Source organism: Physella acuta, unplaced genomic scaffold (assembly GCF_028476545.2).
Source record: "Physella acuta isolate Inbredline_101_S28 unplaced genomic scaffold, ASM2847654v3 ptg000608l, whole genome shotgun sequence".
Classification (NCBI taxonomy): domain Eukaryota; kingdom Metazoa; phylum Mollusca; class Gastropoda; family Physidae; genus Physella; species Physella acuta.
In genome coordinates, this window is record NW_026732127.1 from 259,489 (window position 1) to 283,183 (window position 23,695).

A 23,695-nucleotide genomic window follows, 5' to 3' on the forward strand; every position below is an offset into this window, starting at 1 on the left:
GCCCATTGCTACCCATGAGAGCTGTAGTTATAACCCTTAGCTTCGTAGGAGATGTGTAGTTGTAGCCCATTGCTACCCATGAGAGCTGTAGTTATAACCCTTAGCTCCCCAGAAGAGGTGTAGCTGTGATCCTTTGCTCCACAGAAGAGGTGTAGTTGCGGTCCTTTGCTCCCCAGAAGAGGTGTAGCTGTGATCCTTTGCTCCACAGAAGAGGTGTAGTTGCGGTCCTTTGCTCCCCAGAAGAGATGTAGCTGTGATCCTTTGCTCCCCAGAAGAGGTGTAGTTGCGGTCCTTTGCTCCCCAGAAGAGGTGTAGCTGTGATCCTTTGCTCCCCAGGAGCAGAGTTTCTTCCAGGCATCTCTTCGGCGGGGGGTGGGGGGGTGGGAGAAAGTAGTTTAATGTCTACAACAAACAAAAAACAAAAATAAAAATGAAACACTGAATTCAGTGGACATCGATAGTTACTCACACACAGAGAATAAATACATCCGTCAAAGCAGGCTCACTCTTTACAAGCCAGCATAGGGTGACACTTCGTTTCATTGTGTTAATACACCTGGTAAAGCTGCTAATCCACCTGATAATGCTCAGTTTGAAAGTTTGAATGTCTTAATTTATGAAGATGTTAGTTTGTCTGTTGATGTAATCATTCTCCCATGACTAACAGGTAACTGCTGTTACCCTGCATTCATCTTGGTATCCCCTTTTTTTCTGAATTAAATAATGTAATAATTGTAATTTTGAATGACTTATTCAAAACCCAATTTGTTTTTTTTTACAAGCTTTTATTTAACTCACTTCCTCGTCAGTCGTCAGTCTGTCTAGATCGAAACGCCCGAGCGAAATTGCTGACACTTCTGACTGACAGATACGGTTTGTAGTTGGTACGTGGGTCAAGACATGAAGACAATGCAACATGACATTAAATTTGACTTAATTGGTTGCCTAATTAATTTTTTATGAATTAATTAAAAGGTTGTCCAAACTAGTAAGCTGTCTCATCAAACTATTCCGCGCTATTATACACGCGTCATCACGTTCAATAGGTGCGCAATGGTTTTTTGTCATGCAACCCTAGTGTAAATAAAACATGTAAAGAAATTAATGTTTTTTTTTCATAAAAAACGTTTTAATAACAAGCTTTTATGTAATAATGCACTAAAAAGTAGAACATTAATTATACACTGCTATTTAAATAACTATAAAGAAAAGCGTGGGTATCTTCCTAAAAATTAGTAAAGGTACCCAATAGATACTAAAGTGACCCACGCTTTTCTTTATAGTTATTTAAATAGTAGTGTATCATTTATTTTCTACTTTTTAGTGCATTATTACATAAAAACGTGTATAAAAACGTTTTTAATGAAATGTTTTACAAGGTTGTTTTTTTAACTCACTTCCTCTGTCTTTAGTCGTCAGTCTGTCGTCAGTCTGTCTACATCGAAACGTCCGAGCTAAATTACAGGCACTTCTAACTGACAGATACGGTTCGTCGTTGGTACGTGGGTCAAGACATGAAAACAATGCAACATGACATTAAATTTGACTCTGGGTGTCTAATTAATTTTTTATGAATTAATTAAAATTTTGTCCAAATCAGTAGGCTGACTCATCAAACTATTCCGCAATATTAGACACGCGTCATCACATTCAATAGGTGCGCAATGGTTTTTAGTCATGTAATTCTACTGTAAATAAAACATGTAAAGTAGGCCTACTAAAATGTTTTTCATAAAAAACGTTTTAATAACAAGCTTTTATGTACTAATGCACTAAAAAAAAGAGAAAATAAATTATAGACTTCTATTTAAAAAACTATAAAGAAAAGCGTGGGTGTCTTCCTTAACATTAGTAAAGGTATCCAATAGATACTAAAGTGGCCAAATATTTTTTTATAGTTATTTAAATAATAGCGTATACTTTATTTTCTACTTTTTAGTGCATTATTACAAAAAAGGTTGTTATTATTTTAATTGGATATTTTAGCGCTGTCATAACACACGAACGTACCTTGAAAACTAGAACGAAAGCGCTGCAAAAATGTTGGTCAAAAGCAAATTAGAGAATGTCCACAAATCCACACACAAACAAACAAGCACAGAAATATAGAAAGTGTTAAGAAAATCAATGCTCATAAAATGTGTAACTTATCAATTTATCAATATCAACAATTGTAAACGTTTACTTACATTTTTTTCAAGTGTAGGCTTCTTTTTGTAAATAAAATTTGTTAGCAAATACATCTTTACATTTTACTATTTAGCATAACAATTATTTGAACCAACTTTAAAGTTCAATCTCACAAAATATGTAGCCATATGCTACCTTTACCCAGCATGTAGACCTATATAGAGTGTAGCTACATGCTACATTTACCCAGCATGTAGACCTATATAGAGTGTAGCTACATGCTACCTTTACCCAGCGTGTAGACTTATATAGAGTGTAGCTACTTTTACCCATAATGTGATCCATGGCGAAACTTAAGACCGAAACTGGTTGCTAGGATTTAAAACCTGGTTGGCAGAATTTAAAACCTGGTTGCCAGAATTTAAAACCTGGTTGCTAGGATTTAAAACCTGATTGCCAGAATTTAAAACCTGGTTGCCAGAATTTAAAACCTGGTTGCTAGGATTTAAAACCTGATTGCTAGAATTTAAAACCTGGTTGCCAGAATTTAAAACCTGATTGCCAGAATTTAAAACTTGGTTGCCAGAATTTAAAACCTGGTTGCCAGAATTTAAAACCTGGTTGCTAGGATTTAAAACCTGATTGCCAGAATTTAAAACCTGGTTGCCAGAATTTAAAACCTGGTTGCCAGAATTTAAAACTTGGTTGCCAGAATTTAAAACCTGGTTGCCAGAATTTAAAACCTGGTTGCCAGAATTTAAAACTTGGTTGCCAGAATTTAAAACCTGGTTGGCAGAATTTAAAACCTGGTTGCCAGAATTTAACACCTGGTTGCCAGAATTTAAAACCTGGTTGCCAGAATTTAAAACCTGGTTGCCAGAATTTAAAACCTGGTTGCCAGAATTTAAAACCTGGTTGCTAGAATTTAAAACCCGGTTGGCAGAATTTTAAATCTGGTTGCCAGAATTTAAAACCTGTTTGGCAGAATTTAAAACCTGGTTGCCAGAATTTAAAACCTGGTTACCAGAATTTAAAACCTGTTTGGCAGAATTTAAAACCTGGTTGCCAGAATTTAAAACGTGGTTGCTAGAATGTAAAACCTGGTTGGCAGAGTTTAAAACCTGTTTGCCAGAATTTAAAACCTGGTTGCCTGAATTTAAAACCTGGTTGCCAGAATTCAAAACCTAGTTGACAGAATTTAAAACATGGTTGCCAGAATTTAAAACCTGGTTGCTAGAATGTAAAACCTGGTTGGCAGAATTTATAACCTGGTTGCCAGAATTTAATACCTGGTTGGCAGAATTTATAACCTGGTTGCCAGAATTTAAAACCTGGTTGGCAGAATTTAAAACCTGGTTGCCAGAATTTAAAACATGGTTGCCAGAATTTAAAACCTGGTTGCTAGAATGTAAAACCTGGTTGCCAGAATTTAAAACCTGGTTGGCAGAATTTATAACCTGGTTGGCAAAATTTAAAACCTGGTTGCTAGAATTTAAAACCTGGTTGCAGAATTTAAAACCTGGTTGTTACATAACTTAATCCTGGCTGCAACATATTTTAAAATCAATGTGTCAGTAACACTAACGTAACAAAGTAAACCACTCAGAAGATAATTGTTCGATAATCCCAAGATCTAGAGGTGCGGTTATATGTACTTAGCTACAGGCTACAGGCTACATGTTACAGGCTACAGGCTACAGGCTACAGGCTACAGGTTACAGGCTACAGGTTACAGGCTACCGGTTACAGGCTACAGGCTACAGGCTACCGGTTACAGGCTACAGGCTACAGGCTACAGGCTACAGGCTACAGGTTACAGGCTACAGGCTACAGGTTACAGGCTACAGGTTACAGGCTACAGGTTACAGGCTACAGGTTACAGGCTACCGGTTACAGGCTACAGGTTACAGACTACAGGTTACAGGCTACCGGTTACAGGCTACAGGCTACAGGCTACAGGTTACAGGCTACCGGTTACAGGCTACAGGCTACAGGCTACAGGTTACAGGTTACAGGCTACAGGCTACAGGCTACAGGCTACAGGCTACAGGCTACAGGCTACAGGCTACAGGCTACAGGCTACAGGTTACAGGTTACAGGCTACAGGCTACAGGCTACAGGCTACAGGCTACAGGCTACAGGCTACAGGCTACAGGCTACAGGCTACAGGCTACAGGCTACAGGCTACAGGCTACAGGCTACAGGTTACAGGCTACAGGTTACAGGCTACAGGTTACAGGCTACCGGTTACAGGCTACAGGCTACAGGCTACAGGTTACAGGCTACCGGTAACAGGCTACAGGCTACAGGCTACAGGTTACAAGCTACAGGTTACAGGTTACAGGCTACAGGCTACAGGCTACAGGCTACAGGCTACAGGCTACAGGCTACAGGCTACAGGCTACAGGCTACAGGCTACAGGCTACAGGCTACAGGCTACAGGCTACAGGCTACAGGCTACAGGCTACAGGCTACAGGCTACAGGTTACAGGCTACAGGTTACAGGCTACAGGCTACAGGTTACAGGCTAGAGGCTACAGGCTACAGGTTACAGGTTACCGGCTAGGTGTTATATGTTACAGACTACAAACTACAGCAGAAATATTGAAGATATTAACTCAGTGGTCAAAATAGAAGGTCATGCGTCATGCCATGTTGATGTAATGTCAAGTTATATCAGGTTGATGTCATATGATGTCGTGTCATATCATGTTGATGTAATAATATCCGTGTCATGTCATGTTAGGCTAATGTCATGTGATGTCTTGTCAAGTTGATATTGTCTCATACTGAAGTCAGGTCATACGGGTGTCATGTAATGACTTGTTGGTGTAATGACATGTTGGTGTAATGACATGGTGTAATGACATGTTGGTGTAATGACATGTTGGTGTAATAACATGGTGTAATGACATGTTGGTGTAATGACATGTTTGTATAATGACATGTTGGTGTAATGAAATGTTGGTGTAATGACATGTTGGTGTAATGACATGTTGATGTAATGAAATGTTGGTGTAATGACATGTTGGTGTAATGAGATGTTGGTGTAATGAGATGTTGGTGTAATGAGATGTTGGTGTAATGAGATGTTGGTGTAATGAGATGTTGGTGTAATGACATTTTGGTGTAATGACATGTTTTTATAATGACATGTTGGTGTAATGACATGTTTGTATAATGACATGTTGGTGTAATGACATGTTTGTATAATGACATGCTTGTGTAATGAGATGTTGGTGTAATGACATGTTGGTGTAATGAAATGTTGGTGTAATGACATGTTGGTGTAATGACATGTTGGTGTAATGACATGTTTGTATAATGACATGTTTGTGTAATGAGATGTTTGTATAATGACATGTTGGTGTAATGACATGTTTGTGTAATGACATGTTTTTATAATGACATGTTGGTGTAATGACATGTTGGTGTAATGACATGTTTGTATAATGACATGTTGGTGTAATGAGATGTTGGTGTAATGACATGTTGGTGTAATGACATGTTGGTGTAATGACATGTTGGTGTAATGACATGTTTGTATAATGACATGTTGGTGTAATGAGATGTTGGTGTAATGAGATGTTGGTGTAATGAGATGTTGGTGTAATGGCATGTTTGTGTAATGAGATGTCGGTGTAATGACATGTTTTTATAATGACATGTTGGTGTAATGAAATGTTGGTGTAATGACATGTTGGTGTAATGACATGTTTTTATAATGACATGTTGGTGTAATGAAATGTTGGTGTAATGACAAGTTTGTGTAATGAGATGTTTGTATAATGACATGTTGGTGTAATGACATGTTGGTGTAATGACATGTTGGTGTAATGACATGTTTGTATAATGACATGTTGGTGTAATGAAATGTTGGTGTAATGACAAGTTTGTGTAATGAGATGTTTGTATAATGACATGTTGGTGTAATGACATGTTTGAGTAATGAGATGTTTGTGTAATGACATGTTGGTGTAATGACATGTTGGTGTAATGACATGTTTGTGTAATGAGATGTTTGTATAATGACATGTTGGTGTAATGAGATGATGAAGTGTTGACATATTGATAGAGTGACATGTTGAAATGGTGTTAAGTTATGTTGTAACATGTCGAAATGGTGTCAAGTTATTTCGTAACATGTTGAAATGGTGTCAAGTTGATGTTGTAACATGTTGAAATGGTGTCAAGTTATGTTGCTATTATATAAGACTCAAATCATTTGCTAAATAAATAAAACGCATTTAATAAACGACCCTGCAATGTTGAAATTGTGCATTATTGCTTCTATCACTGATTTTACGACGTACACAAATCGACGTCTTGACTATAACCGGTTCAATGATCTTTTAGACTACATATACTTGAACAACATTCATGAAGTCTACATTTTTCACTACATTAACTTGTACTACATTAATTTAGACAAAATTTACTTGGACTATATTAATGAAGTCTACATTTCGCACTACATTAACTTGTACCACATTAATTTAGACAACATTTACTTGGACTATATTAATGAAGTCTACATTTCGCACTACATTAACTTGTACCACATTAATTTAGACAACATTTACTTGGACTACATTTACTTGGACAACATTTACTTTAACTATAGCTACTTGGAACTAAGATGTGAATGTGATAATTCTAATTAATATAAAAAATGTGATTGTTTCGGAACATAAAATCTCAGGTCAGAAATCGATCATGGATTTTAAAAACTATCACGATTGTGAGATCAATTGTAAAGGTAGATAATTAAAAGATTAGGATTATCCTGTTACTCAACAATAGACCTTCTCATGTCGGACTTGAAACAAAGATATGACGTGTGTGTCGTCCAGCCCCAGGGGTTACAATTCTCGAGATCAGGTTGAAGATTGTCCAGTGGGGTTGGGGCGGATATCCTCGAGTATATAAACCTAGCCACATCTAGGGGCAGACAGCAAGCACCAGACAGCAAGCACCAGTCGGCAGACCTCACGTACGTCGAAACTACTTCACCCAGCTTTTTAAAGTTTACGTTCGTCTTATGTTAATTCCACTGTTTGATTTACTTCTGGACCGTTTTTTTTTCTTTCAAAGGTTCGTGAAATCGTCTTGAGGTATTTGTCTAGACTTGCAGTGGCCTCTGGGGTTTTCGAGCAGATTGTGAAGATGTTTGACGTCAAGAAGTTCGGTCTGCTGTTTGTATCGCTCGCTCTCTTCTATACGGCGGTGCAGTCTCAAACAGGTAAGTCACAGTTGGTCAACAATATGTCGATAACATACGTCACAGTTGTTCAACAATATGTCGATAACATACGTCACATTTAACATACGTCACAGTTGGTCAACAATATGTCGATAACATACGTCACAATTCTACAAAAAATGTAGATATCATATACCACAGATTAAAATAACGTTTGCTAACAATAGTAAAGTTTTAAAAGTTATGCCGTGTTACATGTAGTCATTATATGACGTGTTAAATATTATATATATATATATATATATATATATATATAATTCTCTTCTGGGAGCCGTTAGAAAACAAGCTGCAACCTCGCCTTAGTCCCCTCTCTTCCTCTCTATTGCTACCACACCCCACCCCCCCCCCACCTCACCCCCTCACCCCACCCCCTCACCCCACCCCACCCCCTCACATGGTTTGGTGAGCTGTGGTTCACGCTGTTTACATTTTACAATCATAGAGACGGGTTTGGTGACGGCCAATAGGGGCAGATAATTTAGTTTGAAACGATTTTAAACTTAGAGGAGGTAACTAAGAGGAGGCTGCTTTCACGTGGGGGGGGGGGGGGGAAAGGGGGTTTCGTGTTTTAAAGAAATATTTTCAGTGTCAGCGTTGGTACTGTCGAATTCACAAATTATGAATTACTGAAAAGTAGAAAAAACAACAACTAAATAGCGGCGTATGTTATGCCGCGGGCCGGCTCGTATTACATATTACTAGACTACCCGTTATTCTTGATTAACCGTGTGTTTCGGGGGTCATCCATGTCTTACCCCTTCCCTTCCCACTGTCGCATATCTTTACAAAAAGTCAGACCCCACATGCAAAAAGACGTCACACCTCTGGCAACGTGTTATTGTATTCTAAAAACAACCATTTCGGCTGTGCATGGGTCTGACCACACTATCCCTTCATAAGCTGAGGACACAGAAACAGGTGAACTCTGTTTCACCTGCGCCGTGTCCCACCAAGTCCCAATAGGCAACTTTGTCACTCAAATCTGAAAAAAAAAAAAAAAAAAAAAAAGAATTTACCATTGACATCTAGCTGGGTACTTCCGATTAAGTGCAAAATTGTCGGATTCTTTACTTCTTAAGAAAATTGAGTTACGCTAATAAGCCCTATTATTTCAAATTAAAGCATGTCCCAAATTAACCAATTCCATGGCAAAACAAACACAGATTTATATAAAATAATTATAGCCTGAAATAGTTTAGTAAAGAAACTCATTATTGGCATAGATTTTAGATCTAGATAGAGCTAGAATGCTGCTATATCTAGATATCTAGAGTTCTAGATCTAGAATCTAGATATATAGGTCTGCCTTAAGGGCTTAAGTCTAGTTTATCCGTAGCTCTAGACAAAGACATTGTATTCTCGAATCAGATTATCCGTGAAGCAAAAAGCAAAGTATTATATCAAATAATTAAGGACTAAAATAGTTTAATAAATAAACTCAATTATTTATTGTGTTTTTATAATCGTTTTATTTTTATCTAATTAATTTTGGTTTAATTTTAAGTATAGATCGAGATTCTACTTTGACTTTCCCTTCCTCTGACAGCTTATCTGTAGAACAAGAGAAATTTATTGTATTCTCATATTAGAAGAACTGTTGAAAATTGATTATAGATCTAGTGTTAGAACCAAATAAAAATAGCAAACGGGCGTATCGTTAAAACTATATATATATATATATATATATATATATATATATATATATAGGGGGCCTCAAAAAATATTTTGCGGGGTGGCCCTTTTTTTCTAGTTCCGCCACTGGCTACATGTAGTCATTATATTAGAACAGGAGAAATAAGTTTTTAATTTATTGTGTATCGACTTTACGAACAGAAATCTAAATCTATCAACTGTGGATGTGTTGTACATAGAGCTACATAGAATATAATAAATAATCGTTTTAATTCTAAATATATGTAGAGGCATAAACTATATGTTGAGCGTTTGATTCATGAAAACAAAGCAGGACAACTAACTTGACGTCACCAGGTGACAAAAGTTACTGGAATTTTCGATCCGTCCAATGTCCATTCCCCATGACCACTGATGACATCCGTCCAATGTCTAAACAAATGTCCATTCCCCATGACCACTGATGACATCCGTCCAATGTCTAAACAAATGTCCATTCCCCATGACCACTGATGACATCCGTCCAATGTCTAAACAAATGTCCATTCCCCATGACCACTGATGACATCCGTCCAATGTCTAAACTAATGTCCATTCCCCATGACCACTGATGCATTTGACCACTGATGACATTTGACCACTTGATTGACCGCAGGTACTTGCATGTGGAGCGGCTCCATATATGTAGATGGGAGATGTTTTAAGCTCAACACAACAGCTGTCACCTGGGCTAAAGCAAAGGTAACACATTGTTTACATTTCATCTCACATTGTTTACATTTCATCTCACATTGTTTACATTTCATATCACATTGTTTACATTTCATCTCACATTGTTTACATTTCATCTCACATTGTTTACATTTCATCTCACATTGTTTACATTTCATCACATATTGTTTAAATATCATCTCACAATGTTTACATATCATCTCACATTGTTTACATTTGATCTCACATTGTTTACATATCATCTCACATTGTTTACATATCATCTCACATTGTTTACATATCATTTCACATTGTTTACATATCATCTCACATTGTTTACATTTCATCTCACATTGTTTACATATCATCTCACATTGTTTACATATCATCTCACATTGTTTACATTTCATCTCACATTGTTTACATTTCATCACATATTGTTTACATATCATCTCACATTGTTTACATTTCATCTCACATTGTTTACATATCATCTCACATTGTTTACATATCATCTCACATTGTTTACATTTCATCTCACATTGTTTACATTTAATCTCACATTGTTTATATTTCATCTCACATTGTATACATTTTTCTCACACTGTTTACATTTTTATGTTTTATTTCACAATATTTACATTTTATCTCACATTGTTTACATTTAATCTCACATTGTTTACATTTTATATCACATTGTTTACATTTCATCTCACATTGTTTACATTTCATCTCACATTGTTTACATTTCATCTCACATTATTTACATTTCATCTCACATTGTTTACATTTCATCTCACACTGTTTACATTTCATCTCACTTTGTCTACATTTCATCTCACATTGTTTACATTTCATCTCACATTATTTACATTTCATCTCACATTGTTTACATTTCATCTCACATTGTTTACATTTCATCTCACTTTGTCTACATTTCATCTCACATTGTTTACATTTCATCTCACATTGTTTACATTTCATCTCACATTGTTTACATTTCATCTCACATTGTTTACATTTCATCTCACATTGTTTACATTTCATCTCACATTGTTTACATTTCATCTCACATTGTTTACATTTCATCTCACATTGTTTACATTTCATCTCACATTGTTTACATTTCATCTCACATTGTTTACATTTCATCTTACATTATTTACATTTCATCTCACATTGTTTACATTTCATTTCACATTGTTTACATTTCATCTCACTTTGTTTACATTTTATCTCACATTGTTTAAATTTATCTCATATTGTTTACATTTCATCTCACATTGTTTACATTTCATCTCACATTGTTTACATTTCATCTCACATTGTTTACATTTCATCTTACATTATTTACATTTCATCTCACATTGTTTACATTTCATTTCACATTGTTTACATTTCATCTCACTTTGTTTACATTTTATCTCACATTGTTTAAATTTATCTCATATTGTTTACATTTCATCTCACATTGTTTACATTTTTATGTTTTATTACACAATATTAACATTTTATCTCACAGTGTTTACATTTTATTGCACATTTGTTCGACTTTAGTTTTCATTGTTCCTGTACAATCGGAACATGTTTTAAAAAAAAAAGTTTGTGCAACAATGCAGCTTGTTCACAGAACATTAGCAACATGTTCACAAAACATTAGCAACATGTTCACAAAACATTAGCAACATGTTCACAGAACATTAGCAACATGTTCACAGAACATTAGCAACTTGCTCACAGAACATTAGCAACATGTTCAAGGAACATTAGCAACATGTTCACAGAACATTAGCAACGTGTTCTCTTCTTTCAGTCGTCTTGTGTGGCTATCGGTGGAGCTCTCGCCACAATCACGACACAGAACCAGCTTAACGTCTTGGTCCCAACCTTCGGAACTAACTGTAAGCCGTTTGTTTTAATCTAGGACTTTGTTCGGAACTAACTGTAAGCCGTTTGTTTTAATGTAGGACTTTATCGGAACTAACTGTAAGCCGTTTGTTTTAATGTAGGACTTTGTTCGGAACTAACTGTAAGCCGTTTGTTTTAATGTAGGACTTTATCGGAACTAACTGTAAGCCGTTTGTTTTAATGTAGGACTTTGTTCGGAACTAACTGTAAGCCGTTATTTTTTAAATGTAGGACACTGTGAAGCATTCTCACCTAACTCAAAGCTGTAAAATGTTGTCCATGGTTTACAAGTAAAGCAGTTTAGTTAGACAACACTAAAGGTTTTTTAAACTAGTGTTTGTGTATTGTAACTACAGTCAACACAACATATAGTTTTCTCACCACTCAAAAAGTTTGTAGTTTTTAACTAACAAAAATGTTCTGTCCGTCTTGATGAAGGGAACCATCATCGTTTCTTCTGCAATCTTTGATTAACAATCTGTTAGACATTTGTTTTATTTAATATTTAACTGTAATTAGAAAACGGCAATCGTTAAATGTCTAACGGAGAAGGTCCAACTTTTGGACAGACTATGTCTGGTGTGGCGCCAACGATATTGCTGTGGAGGGCACCTTCGTGTGGGCCGAAGACAACAGCACAGCCACGCAGATCTCGGCCAACCTCCTGTGGGACGACTACTGCCCCTGGCCAGTCTACCCTAACGCCTACGACTGTGTGGAAATTGACGGCGTCACCAAGAAACTCTATGACGACTACTGCACCTACACCTACCCCTTCTTGTGTATGGAACCACGTGAGTCTCAATCGTCTGATCACCCAGGTCATCACGTGACAGACACGTGTTTTGATTGAAAGATTGTTCTGGTTTGATTGAAAGATTGTTGTGGTTTGATTGAAAGATTGTTGTGGTTTGATTGAAAGATTGTTGTGGTTTGATTGAAAGATTGTTGTGGTTTGATTGAAAGATTGTGTTGTGGTTTGATTGAAAGATTGTGTTGTGGTTTGATGGAAAGATTGTGTTGTGGTTTGATTGAAAGATTGTGTTGTGGTTTGATTGAAAGATTGTGTTGTGGTTTGATTGAAAGATTGTGTTGTGGTTTGATTGAAAGGTTGTTGTGGTTTGATTAAAAGGTTGTTGTGGTTTGATTAAAAGGTTGTTGTGGTTTGATTGAAAGGTTGTTGTGGTTTGATTAAAAGGTTGTTGTGGTTTGATTGAAAGATTGTTGTGGTTTGATTGAAAGATTGTTTATTTGTATTAAGTAAAGTAAATCTATAATTCAGAATAAAACAAGCTTGATCCCGCCATCTAGCATCTGTTTACCTGAACAGTAGCGTATAGCATGTACCTCTGCTACCTCTGTTACCTCTGCTACCTCTGTTACCTCTGCTACCTCTGTTACCTCTGCTACCTCTGTTACCTCTGCTACCTCTGTTACCTCTGCTACCTCTGTTACCTCTGCTACCTCTGTTACCTCTGCTACCTCTGTTACCTCTGCTACCTCTGTTACCTCTGCTACCTCTGCTACCTCTGCTACCTCTGTTACCTCTGCTACCTCTGTTACCTCTGCTACCTCTGTTACCTCTGCTACCTCTGCTACCTCTGCTACCTCTGCTACCTCTGCTACCTCTGTTACCTCTGCTATTTCTGCTACCTCTGTTACCTCTGCTACCTCTGTTACCTCTGCTACCTCTGCTACCTCTGCTACCTCTGCTACCTCTGCTACCTCTGCTACCTCTGTTACCTCTGCTATTTCTGCTACCTCTGTTACCTCTGCTACCTCTGCTACCTCTTCTACTTCTGTTACCTCTGCTACCTCTGCTACCTCTGTTACCTCTGCTATTTGTGCTACCTCTGTTACCTCTGTTACCTCTGCTATTTCTGCTACCTCTGTTACCTCTGCTACCTCTGCTACCTCTTCTACTTCTGTTACCTCTGCTACCTCTGCTACCTCTGTTACCTCTGCTATTTGTGCTACCTCTGTTACCTCTGTTACCTCTGCTATTTCTGCTACCTCTGTTACCTCTGCTACCTATTCTACTTCTGTTACCTCTGCTACTTCTGCTACCTCTGTTACCTCTGCTGTTTGTGCTACCTCTGTTACCTCTGCTACCTCTGCTACCTCTGTTACCTCTGCTATTTCTGCTACCTCTGTTACCTCTGCTACCTCTGCTACCTCTGCTACTTCTGTTACCTCTGCTACCTCTGCTACCTGTTACCTCTGCTATTTCTGCTACCTATGTTACCTATGTTACCTCTGCTACCTCTGCTACCTCTGCTACTTCTGTTACCTCTGCTACCTCTGCTACCTGTTACCTCTGCTATTTCTGCTACCTCTGTTACCTCTGTTACCTCTGCTACCTCTGCTACCTCTGCTACCTCTGCTACTTCTGTTACCTCTGCTACCTCTGTTACCTCTATTACCTCTGCAACCTCTGTTACCTCTGTTACCTCTGCTACCTCTGTTACCTCTGCTACCTCTGCTACCTCTGTTACCTCTGCTACCTCTGTTACCTCTGCTACCTCTGTTACCTCTGTTACCTCTGCTACCTCTGTTACCTCTGCTACCTCTGCTACCTCTGCTACCTTTGCTACCTCTGCTACTTCTGTTACCTCTGCTACCTCTGCTACCTCTGTTACCTCTGCTACTTCTGTTACCTCTGCTACCTGTGTTACCTCTGCTATTTCTGCTACTTCTGCTACTTCTGTTACCTCTGCTACCTCTGTTACCTCTGCTACCTCTGCTACCTCTGTTACCTCTGCTACTTCTGTTACCTCTGCTACCTCTGTTACCTCTGCTATTTCTGCTACTTCTGCTACTTCTGTTACCTCTGCTACCTCTTCACCTCTACTCGTTATGTTGACTACCTCTACACGCTATATATGGGCTCCATCAAGATATAAGCTTCCATAGCCGTGTTTAAAAATCTCGTCTAAATCTCACAACTACTTTTTTTACTTTTTCAGTGCCGACTACGACCACAAGTACAACTACCACAACAACTACAACTACAACTACACCACCAACAACTACTACAACTACGACCCCAACAACCACTACAACTACACCAACAACAACTACCACACCTACTACCACCACAACTAAACCAACAACTACAACATCGACCACTACCACAACTACAACACCTACAACCACTACAACTAAACCAACAACTACAACAGCAGCACCAACTACAGCAGCAGCACCAACTTCAACTTTAGCGCCATCTACAAGTGCAGCACCAACCTCAACTGCAGCACCAACCTCAACTGCAGCACCAACTACAGCAGCAGCACCAACGACGACGAAGCCAACGACTGCTTCAACATCAGGTTCAGCTAGCACCACAAAAGCATCAACCTCAGCCTCAAACAGCAGCACCACCAAGCCTACCAGCACCACAACCAAGGCGACCAGCACCACCAAACCAACAACGACCACCACGACGACCACCGTGGCGGCTGGAAACTCAGCAGCCGTGTCCACGATGGTCAATTTCCTCCTCTTGATCGCCCTCCCTGCCCTTGCTTCCCTGGTGTTCGCGGCCACGCCCTAGTTTCACCTATCCCCCCCCCCCACACACACACACCTGGCGATACATACTACCTGATATTTTAGTTGAATCTTAGTCAAAGCTTAATTCGAAGTTGTTTTTTTTTTTTAATTTATAAACGTGTGAGTTTGCAAAAATGTATTAGCGATTTAAATCTCTAAAAGCACAAACTTTGAGGCAACTTTAGTTTGAATTTTGTTGGAGTGAAACTTAAGAAGTAACACCCAGAGATGGACGTGTTAGCTTTATTTTAGATACAAGTCTTCTCTATGTGAGCTAATGCACTTGAATTTCATCAATAATTTACTTTTTTATTTCTAATATATACTTTTTAAAAGAACTTAAGAAACTAAAAGTTAAATGTAGTTTGATATCATTGTCAATATGAAGAATTTAATTCCTTGTATTAACTAATAATATAAATATTTACAAATTTGTATTCAAGTAGATCATAGATTTGTGTTTTACCGGTAGATAGAGGTGTAAAAAGATACACACACACATACACACAAACACACACACACACACTTATACACAAACTTTAGCTTGGCGCAACTTTTTTTTTTTTATTTTTTTTTTACATATATTATATTTTATATAGACATATATATATATATATATATATATATATATATATATATATATATATATATATATATATATATATATATATATGTATATATATTATTGCTTACATTTATAAAATTAATAAAACAAATGTTCACGCTTTTTAAGAACTTTTTTTTAACTATTTTTTTCTAACTTTAAACATATATTTATTAATAAACAAAATGTGTCTTAATTTTCTCAGCTCTCAACGTCATAAACATCTAATAATATTTTAATAACTCCAGTAAAAAAATATTTTAATAACTTTAGTAAAAGAATATTTTAATAACTCCAGTTAAAAAATATTTTAATAACTTTAGTAAAAGAATATTTTAATACCTCCAGTAAAAAAAATATTTTAATAACTTTAGTAAAAGAATATTTTAATAAATCCAGTAAAAAATATTTTAGATTTTCCATTATGTTAGTAGCCGTTAACGACTGAAACAGTATTAAAGTATTTTTAACCATTCTGATGATTGGTGAAAATATATTAGACTGGTGGTATATCTTATACTGGTGGTATATCTTAGACTGGTGGTATATCTTAGATTGGTGGTATATCTTACATTGGTGGTATATCTTAGATTGGTGGTATATCTTAGATTGGTGGTATATCTTAGATTGGTTGTATTTCTTAGACTGGTGGTATATCTTAGACTGGTGGTATATCTTAGATTGGTGGTATATCTTAGACTGGTGGTATATCTTAGATTGGTGGAATATCTTAGATTGGTGGTATATCTTACATTGGTTGTATTTCTTAGACTGGTGGTATATCTTAGACTGGTGATATATCTTAGATTGGTGGTATATCTTAGATTGGTGGTATATCTTAGATTGGTGATATATCTTAGATGGTTTTTTTATATCAATATAGAAGATTATAAAACTAATCTAACAAACCTTTGAATGTAAAATTAAGTTTAATTCTATGCAATTTTATATATTAATGTTTTAATTTGTATTAAATTTGTATTAATATATTAGTAATTAAAATAGTTTGCTTTGAAAACCTATATGTAATAAACAGATAGCATACACATATGTTTTGTGGCGTAGTTCCTGTGTAACGTGAGTGAGAGATCTGTTGGAGATGATTGCTAGCCATCAGTTTGTACGATAAAATAGACAATAGGATGTGGGCGAGTCTTCACCAGATCATTAAAACATCTCGATGTGGAATTCTAGGAAGCCCACACAGTCACGAAATGCATCTTAATCAAACTAGTACAACAGCAACAGTTACCGCAGCACCAATGCCACCACCACCAACAACAACAACAACAACAAAATTACACAAGCAGCACTATTGCTCTTTTCTTTGTAATGGCAACTCACTAATGAAATAACAAAACCAACTATTCCTCATGAGCCAACTTTTGCTCTTGAAATTCCCTAAAGATTGCATTTTATAGGATTGTATATGAATGTATGGGATTGTATGCTATTGTATGGGTTAAGTCATCACAAATGTAAGTTTAACCTAGATCTTATACTACAGCTACTTTTATTATTAACGTCATTTCAATACTTCTTTTTTATAGAAATAGTTTTATTTGAAGATGTTTTCATAAGTTTTGGACATCATAAAATTGTTTCAGTATATTATGGCTAGCTGCATACCCGTGCTCCGCCACGGTGTATCTTTTTTAAATGTACAAACTTGGGAACAAAACAAAACTCAAACACAAAAACAATTCAAACAAGAGCAATACACAAAAGAAAGCGCAAACACAAACGCAATTCACACACTAACGCAACATTCAAACACAAACAAAACAGAAAAAACAAACACAAACACACAAAAAATCGCAAACACAACGCAAACACAAGTGCAAACACAAAAAGCACAAACGAAAACGCTAACGCAAACGCTTAACATAAACAAAACTTAAATATCAATGCATGCTAATTATAATATTCCAACAGTAATGCCATCTTGTACGCCCGTGGAATTATCATTCACATTTTTACTTTATCGTATTCACAAAGTATAGAGAAAGTCTTGTAATCGTGCAAAAAGAAAGTTTTAAAAAAAAAACGAGATTTTTTTGCAAATCTCGACGTTTTATACATCCCTCAGTCGAAAAAAACTTAGTTTTGCAATCTTGTCCATACGTCTGTGTGAATATATGTGTGTGTGTCTGTGCATGTGTCTGTAAACACGATAACTTGAGTACCGTTACAGCTAGGTTGATGAAATTTCATATAGTAGTATTATATCAAAATCGTAAATCCGTATTAATTTTTGAGCGATTTTCGATAAGCGGAAGTGGAACTTATTCTACTTTCAATTTTTCAAAAGCTTATTATTTGAGTACTATTTCAGATTTAAGTAAAAGATCTAATTTGCTGACTTCTATCATAGAGGTAGTAATTTTCGCTGTTTCCGATGTCCCAAATTTATAAAGTACTAATAATATTCCGCACTAATATACCCATTTTTTTTCGTTCACTTGGTGTGCAATTCTTTTTTCTACGAGATTCTATTCTATTTTTAAAAGTTTAATTATACTTAAAATTGGATTAAAAATCATGTCTATATCCTGAGTTGTCATCCCCTTTCGTTTTATATAAGAATATTCGAGAAAATTTAAGGGATATCACTCCCGGTTTATTTTTATTAGGCCTCTTGCTTGAGTTGAATTTATTTTTAAATTACCTCCCCTGGCAAAATAATAAAAGATTTGAATTAATTAGTTTTTTATACCCTACTGTTATTAAAATGAAATCAATTTTACTTGGAATCTGAGCGAAGATATTATTTGACATTGATCAGTTCAATATATTTTGCAACTTGCGTTATTTAATATTTTGTACACGTTAGAGAAAAGCTTGAAAACAGTGTAAACTATACACACAATTTTTAGTAGTTGTGTAAATTTGTTGGGAGCGCTTTTACTTTAGAGAAAACACACTTTCCCGTATACACAGTAGGCCTATAGAGAAATTATTGTAATAGTGCAAAAAAAAAAAGAGATTTTTGCAAATCTCGACGGAAATACAATTTTGAGATCTTGTCCGTGTGTGTGTGTGTGTGTATGTGTGTGTCTGTAAACACGATAACTTGAGTACCGTTACAGCTAGGTTGATGAAATTTCATGTATAAGTATTATATCAAATTTGTAGTTCTGTATCAACTTTTTAGCGATTTCCGATAACCGGGAGTGGAACTTTTTCTACGTTCAATTTTTCAAAAGCCTATCAATTAAGTACTATTTCAGATGGATAAATGAAATTTCACATATAAGTAAAAGATCTAGTTCTCTGCCTTCCTACATATTTTGAGTAACTTCCGTCAACCGGAAGTCATATTTTACGCTATTTCCGATTTCTCTAAAAACGCATGTGAATTTATAAAGTAATAATTATATCCCGCACTACACATTTTATTTGGCGTTCAATGGGGGCGCGATTCTTTTTTTCTGCGAGATTCTATTCTGTTATAAAAAGTTTAAACAATTAAAAATGGATTAAAAATATTGTCTATATGCCATTCCGGCAGAATGTCACAGGTTTTGTAATTGTATTATTGTATTAAATATTGATGCCGCAAGTCATGACAAGTTATTTTTTACATCCGTTGTTTATACATGTATCACTTTAAAAAAAAAAAAAGCAGAATACCCTTTAAAATTTACTATGTGAGTATGGGGGATTCTTTCCCTTTATTTGGAAGTGATCAAAAAGTGAAACTGTAATCTGGAAACGTTGTGTTGATATTCATTCATTCATAATCTCAAATAAAATGTGCAAACCACTCAGTGAGATGTGCTCTTCAGTTAATTAAGGTGTAAATCAGCAGTCATTAGCTGCACTATTGTTAGCCTTTTAGAGCCACATGACTTTAAGTTTAACCCTTTATCTACTGACGGTACTTATAAGTACCACTTTAATTAAGTGCCTGTATTATTTTTCATTTAATACGAATTTTTAAAATTATTGAAGTAATTAATAGTATTATCTCCTCTGAGTCGCCGGTAGTCGGAGGGATCAATTTTTTTTTTAAATTACTGGTGTGACACCATTTTCAATGTCTAGCTGTATCGGTAGTTCACAATTTTTCTGTACAGTTCTCACACACGTTCTTGATTTCCCTTTGTTTTACCTTATTCTTGAAGTTTTCATCCCCAAATATTTTTTATTGGCATCTCCAATAGTCAGGCAAACGCATTTAACTTCTAGTTATACAATTTTAATCAAATTGTCTTTGTATTAGACCGATGTTTACAAGTGGACTTATAAGTACCGTCAGGGCACACGGTCATTTTTTAGGATTTTTAGAAAATGGCAGATTTTTTATGTGGATTTATATAAATATTGTCTTGATGATTAATTATCGAAATGTACTCAAAAAATGATATTTACACATTTATAAGAAGGTTAGCATATGGTTTTCCTAAGAGATATTGTAATTACATGTTAATTTCTAGTAGTAAAAAATAACAAGAATAAAGGTATCAGTTGAAGGCTCGTTTACAAGGTTTAGTATACAAGGTTTAGTTTACAAGGTTTTGTATACCAAAGCCTAGTTCTAGTTGTAAGATTTAATTTGTTAGTTATATTTACTTCGATAAAGTATCTTGCCTACAACAACTAGCATTTACGTAATGTATACGTGTAGACTAGTAATAGTCCATACTTCTGCATATAGTATAGACCTATAAGATAAATTTTAATCAGTAACCCAACAAGAGTAGGCCACTACGGTTATCCTAAACATATTGAGCTCACTTCTATTTATGAACTTTGCACTGTAGTGTAGACTTGTCATAACATTCTAGTAGGCTACAATTATACTAGCATTATTAGTAGTTGTGTGCTGAATGACTAGGCTTTTGTTTATGTGGCTCATATTACTAGCTTTTGGAAGCTTCTAGCAAAAGCATGTTCATTCCGGCAACCGTTGCTACACCAGAAAACCACAGACAAGATTGAGGGAGCTTGAAATGTCGACTACTTTTACTGTGTTTGAGGTCTAAGATGTGTTCCGATAGAAAATCGAGTAAAAATCGTACTCAAAATATACTTTTGTGCTGTATTTACATGTGAAAATTACAAAAAGTGATTGTTATAATGATTGCCATGTTATTAGTTAGTAAATTGTATCGTTTGTTCCTGTTTTGTAAAAAAAAAATTTTGAAAAAAAAATGTCCTACATTCCTGACGGTACTTATAAGTACCAATATAGGTTTGGGCCATTAAAAAATTATGAAACAAAATTTCCTGCGAGATATGCTTTGAATGTGCCAAAAGCAATATAGTAACACATTGTTTAAGTAAAAATTTCATTCAGAACATAATTCAGTAAATAAAGGGTTAAGTCTAAGGACAAAATATAACATGCCTTTTTTCAAATTTGAATATTCTAATAAGAATTTATTTGATATCTTTAGGTTATTACTGAATTTTTGTTGTACATAAACTCACATGTTGTCATCGTTGAATGATACACAGCTATTAATTCAATCCAGCTTCTGATTCTTTGTAAATTGTGGCCATTTGTTGAATTTAACCACTTATAATTGTTCCCCTTTTGAGTTTTTCTTTTGGTTTTTGTACATATCAAACTTAGCTCCATCACATATTTGCCATTATGTAAATTATTATTAACTTAAAATATGTTGTAATTTGTTTTTGGAAACTAAAAGTTTAAAAGAATTTTTTTTTTATAGTTTAAACATGCATAGTTATAGGAAAAACGAAACGTGACGGCACATGGAACATACTAGGCATGCTGCCCAGCTTCGCTTAGGCTTTCGAAAACATTGAGAATTTGAATGCTTAATTAATTCGCCCGAGGGTCGGTCTACGACCTCAGGAGTTATGAAGAGGTTCCTACATGGACATTTTTTTTTTTCGATTTATAGCTCTTATAAGGCGCCGGTCAGTCGAAGTCAGTTTTGACCCCCTCATCGTAGACTTTTCGGCCAACCGGCCCCCGTGTTCTGTCGCCCCAAGGCAAGATCCTGCCAAATTTGAAGCGCCTGCGGCACCGGGAAGTGCCCTATCGGACACCCGACAATCTAGATCTAGATCTAGAATCCTAAGGGAATTTTTTTTTTTAAGTTTAGCCCGAGCATAATAAAAAAAAAATACATTATCCAAGTTGACTTGCTGTGTCTCGAACCCGCACCACCTGCGTGGTTTATAGTACACTAACATCTCCGCTATTTAGGCACCTTTTAAAATACGGAGAATGAAACACGTATTTTAAAATCTTAACTTACGCGAATATGCCTATTCTTTCGAATTAATTTTTTTTATCCCAAATTAGCCAGTTCCAAACAAAGATTTTGTATAAAATAAATGTAAGCCCTGCTAGGGGGGGGGGATACCTTAAATCTACTCTACCCTTCCCTAGGCTTATCTAACTAACTACCGTCCGGTCAGTGCAAGCCCGGCTAAACCCAGGCTGGTTAATAACCTAACCTTAGTCTAAATTAAAAACAAAAAAACTTTTAACAATCATATAAAATTTATTTAACAAAATATGGAACCAAAAGTTATTATAAAAAAACTAGAATCTAGATCTAGACAAAACAAAACACTCAAGACATACAAAACAAACAGAACTCAACGAAACAAAACATTACGTTTGACCATTTGATGGTGTTGCGCCGACTTATGATGTCTAGGATGGTCCAGGCCCTGACACACAGAAACCTCCCTTCATCCATTCTCGACATCCAAAAGTCCACACCAAACAAAACACTACGTAAAACCACTACGTACAATACGTTACGTATACAATACATTACGTAGAAAATACGTACACAACAAACTTTTTACACCAAACAAAACAATTCATATATAACAAAACAATTCATATATAACAAAACACCCAGCCAAGTTGCCCAAGCAACCTCACTCCACGCGTGAGGTGCGCCACGCGCCCACACAGAAACCGACCCTATCTAAATCTTGCCGCGGGTCAAAAAAAGGAAGAAAATCGTCCGAGCGGTCAATTTATACTGACCGCTTCGGGTGGGGACCCCGTGGCCGTTCCCCATTGGACCACCATGCACTCCCAGATTCGCAACAAATAAAATAATACAAAATAATCCATTCACCCGCTCACATTCACCCCTTTTAAAAATCTTACAGTCCCTGTAAGACAAAAAAATGCATATAACAATCTTAAAATAAAACATGCACCCATCTCTTACATTCGAATACGCCTTTATTTTTTATTTTTCTTCTTTAAATAAAATTGTGGTTATACATTTAAAACATCTAACATATTATTTTCAACAAAAGTCCGTATAAAGTTCTCCATATATCGCTGCCGATTCTGACGTGATGTCCGGCGAAAATATTTTGCGGACAGACAGAGGGAGAGAAGAGCGCACACAGCCTTTTATATATAAGGATAGTAGAAACGAGTCTGAATCCGGAAAAATGCACACAATAAATTGACGTCATTGATTCTCGAGTAAACAATGAATTAAAAGGCCATAGTAATGACGTCATCGATACTCTGCAATAAAAACACTGGCATTACCGCCTAATGGACGCGAGCGAGAAAGTATTCGAGAGACCCATTAGTTACAATTAATATGGTTATAAAATCCAGTATGTCTGCTTTTTTTCGGACTTTACTAAAGATTGGATGTATTTGATGTTTTTAATATTTTCGGTAACTAAATAAAAAGTAAAAAAAAAAAAAGCAAAAAAAACAATTTGGTTTTCACGTGTAATGGCGAAATAAACAATGGCATCCTGCTATTAGATAGGCTGCCATAAATTTTATTGTACACATTGTAAGGTAAAAATGAAAAAAACTAGGTCATGGGGTTTAAATTTATTTGCATTGTTATTTAAAAACTTGATCTGTAAAGTTTTGTAAACAAATAGTTATCGATCACTGAGTTACTGTACAGCCA

The 23,695-nt window shown here is 35.9% G+C and overlaps 2 protein-coding genes across 2 annotated transcripts; one reads left to right on the forward strand and one right to left on the reverse strand.

Moving 5' to 3' along the window:
• Positions 1–8: 8 nt before the first annotated feature.
• LOC131947816 (Kruppel-like factor 18) lies at positions 9–6,512 on the reverse strand. The gene is made up of 5 exons (XM_059309153.1): positions 6,498–6,512; positions 3,420–3,629; positions 3,126–3,314; positions 2,517–3,020; positions 9–323 (listed from the first exon to the last, which is right to left on the reverse strand). The coding sequence occupies exons 1-5, from the start codon at positions 6,510–6,512 to the stop codon at positions 9–11; spliced, it is 1,233 nt and encodes a 410-aa protein (XP_059165136.1).
• A 583-nt stretch (positions 6,513–7,095) lies between these two features.
• Positions 7,096–15,774, forward strand: LOC131947814 (uncharacterized). Its single transcript, XM_059309151.1, has 6 exons — positions 7,096–7,123; positions 7,225–7,372; positions 9,681–9,766; positions 11,550–11,637; positions 12,214–12,438; positions 14,611–15,774. The coding sequence occupies exons 2-6, from the start codon at positions 7,297–7,299 to the stop codon at positions 15,198–15,200; spliced, it is 1,065 nt and encodes a 354-aa protein (XP_059165134.1). The 5' UTR covers positions 7,096–7,123; positions 7,225–7,296; the 3' UTR covers positions 15,201–15,774.
• The last annotated feature ends 7,921 nt before the right edge of the window (positions 15,775–23,695 follow it).

Excerpts from the sequence above, each read along its gene's own strand:
- LOC131947816 (XM_059309153.1), bottom strand. Across the intron at positions 3,315-3,419 it reads TTATAAATTCTGCCAACCAG|GTTTTGAATTCTGGCAACCA; the intron begins GTATTAAATTCT and ends TCTGTCAACTAG. Across the intron at positions 3,021-3,125 it reads TTTTAAATTCTGGCAACCAG|GTTTTAAATTCTGGCAACCA; the intron begins GTTTTAAATTCT and ends TCTGGCAACCAG.
- LOC131947814 (XM_059309151.1), top strand. The coding sequence starts at position 7,297 with ATGTTTGACGTCAAGAAGTTCGGTCTGCTGTTTGTATCGCTCGCTCTC. Across the intron at positions 7,373-9,680 it reads GGCGGTGCAGTCTCAAACAG|GTACTTGCATGTGGAGCGGC; the intron begins GTAAGTCACAGT and ends GATTGACCGCAG. Across the intron at positions 12,439-14,610 it reads CTTCTTGTGTATGGAACCAC|TGCCGACTACGACCACAAGT; the intron begins GTGAGTCTCAAT and ends TTACTTTTTCAG.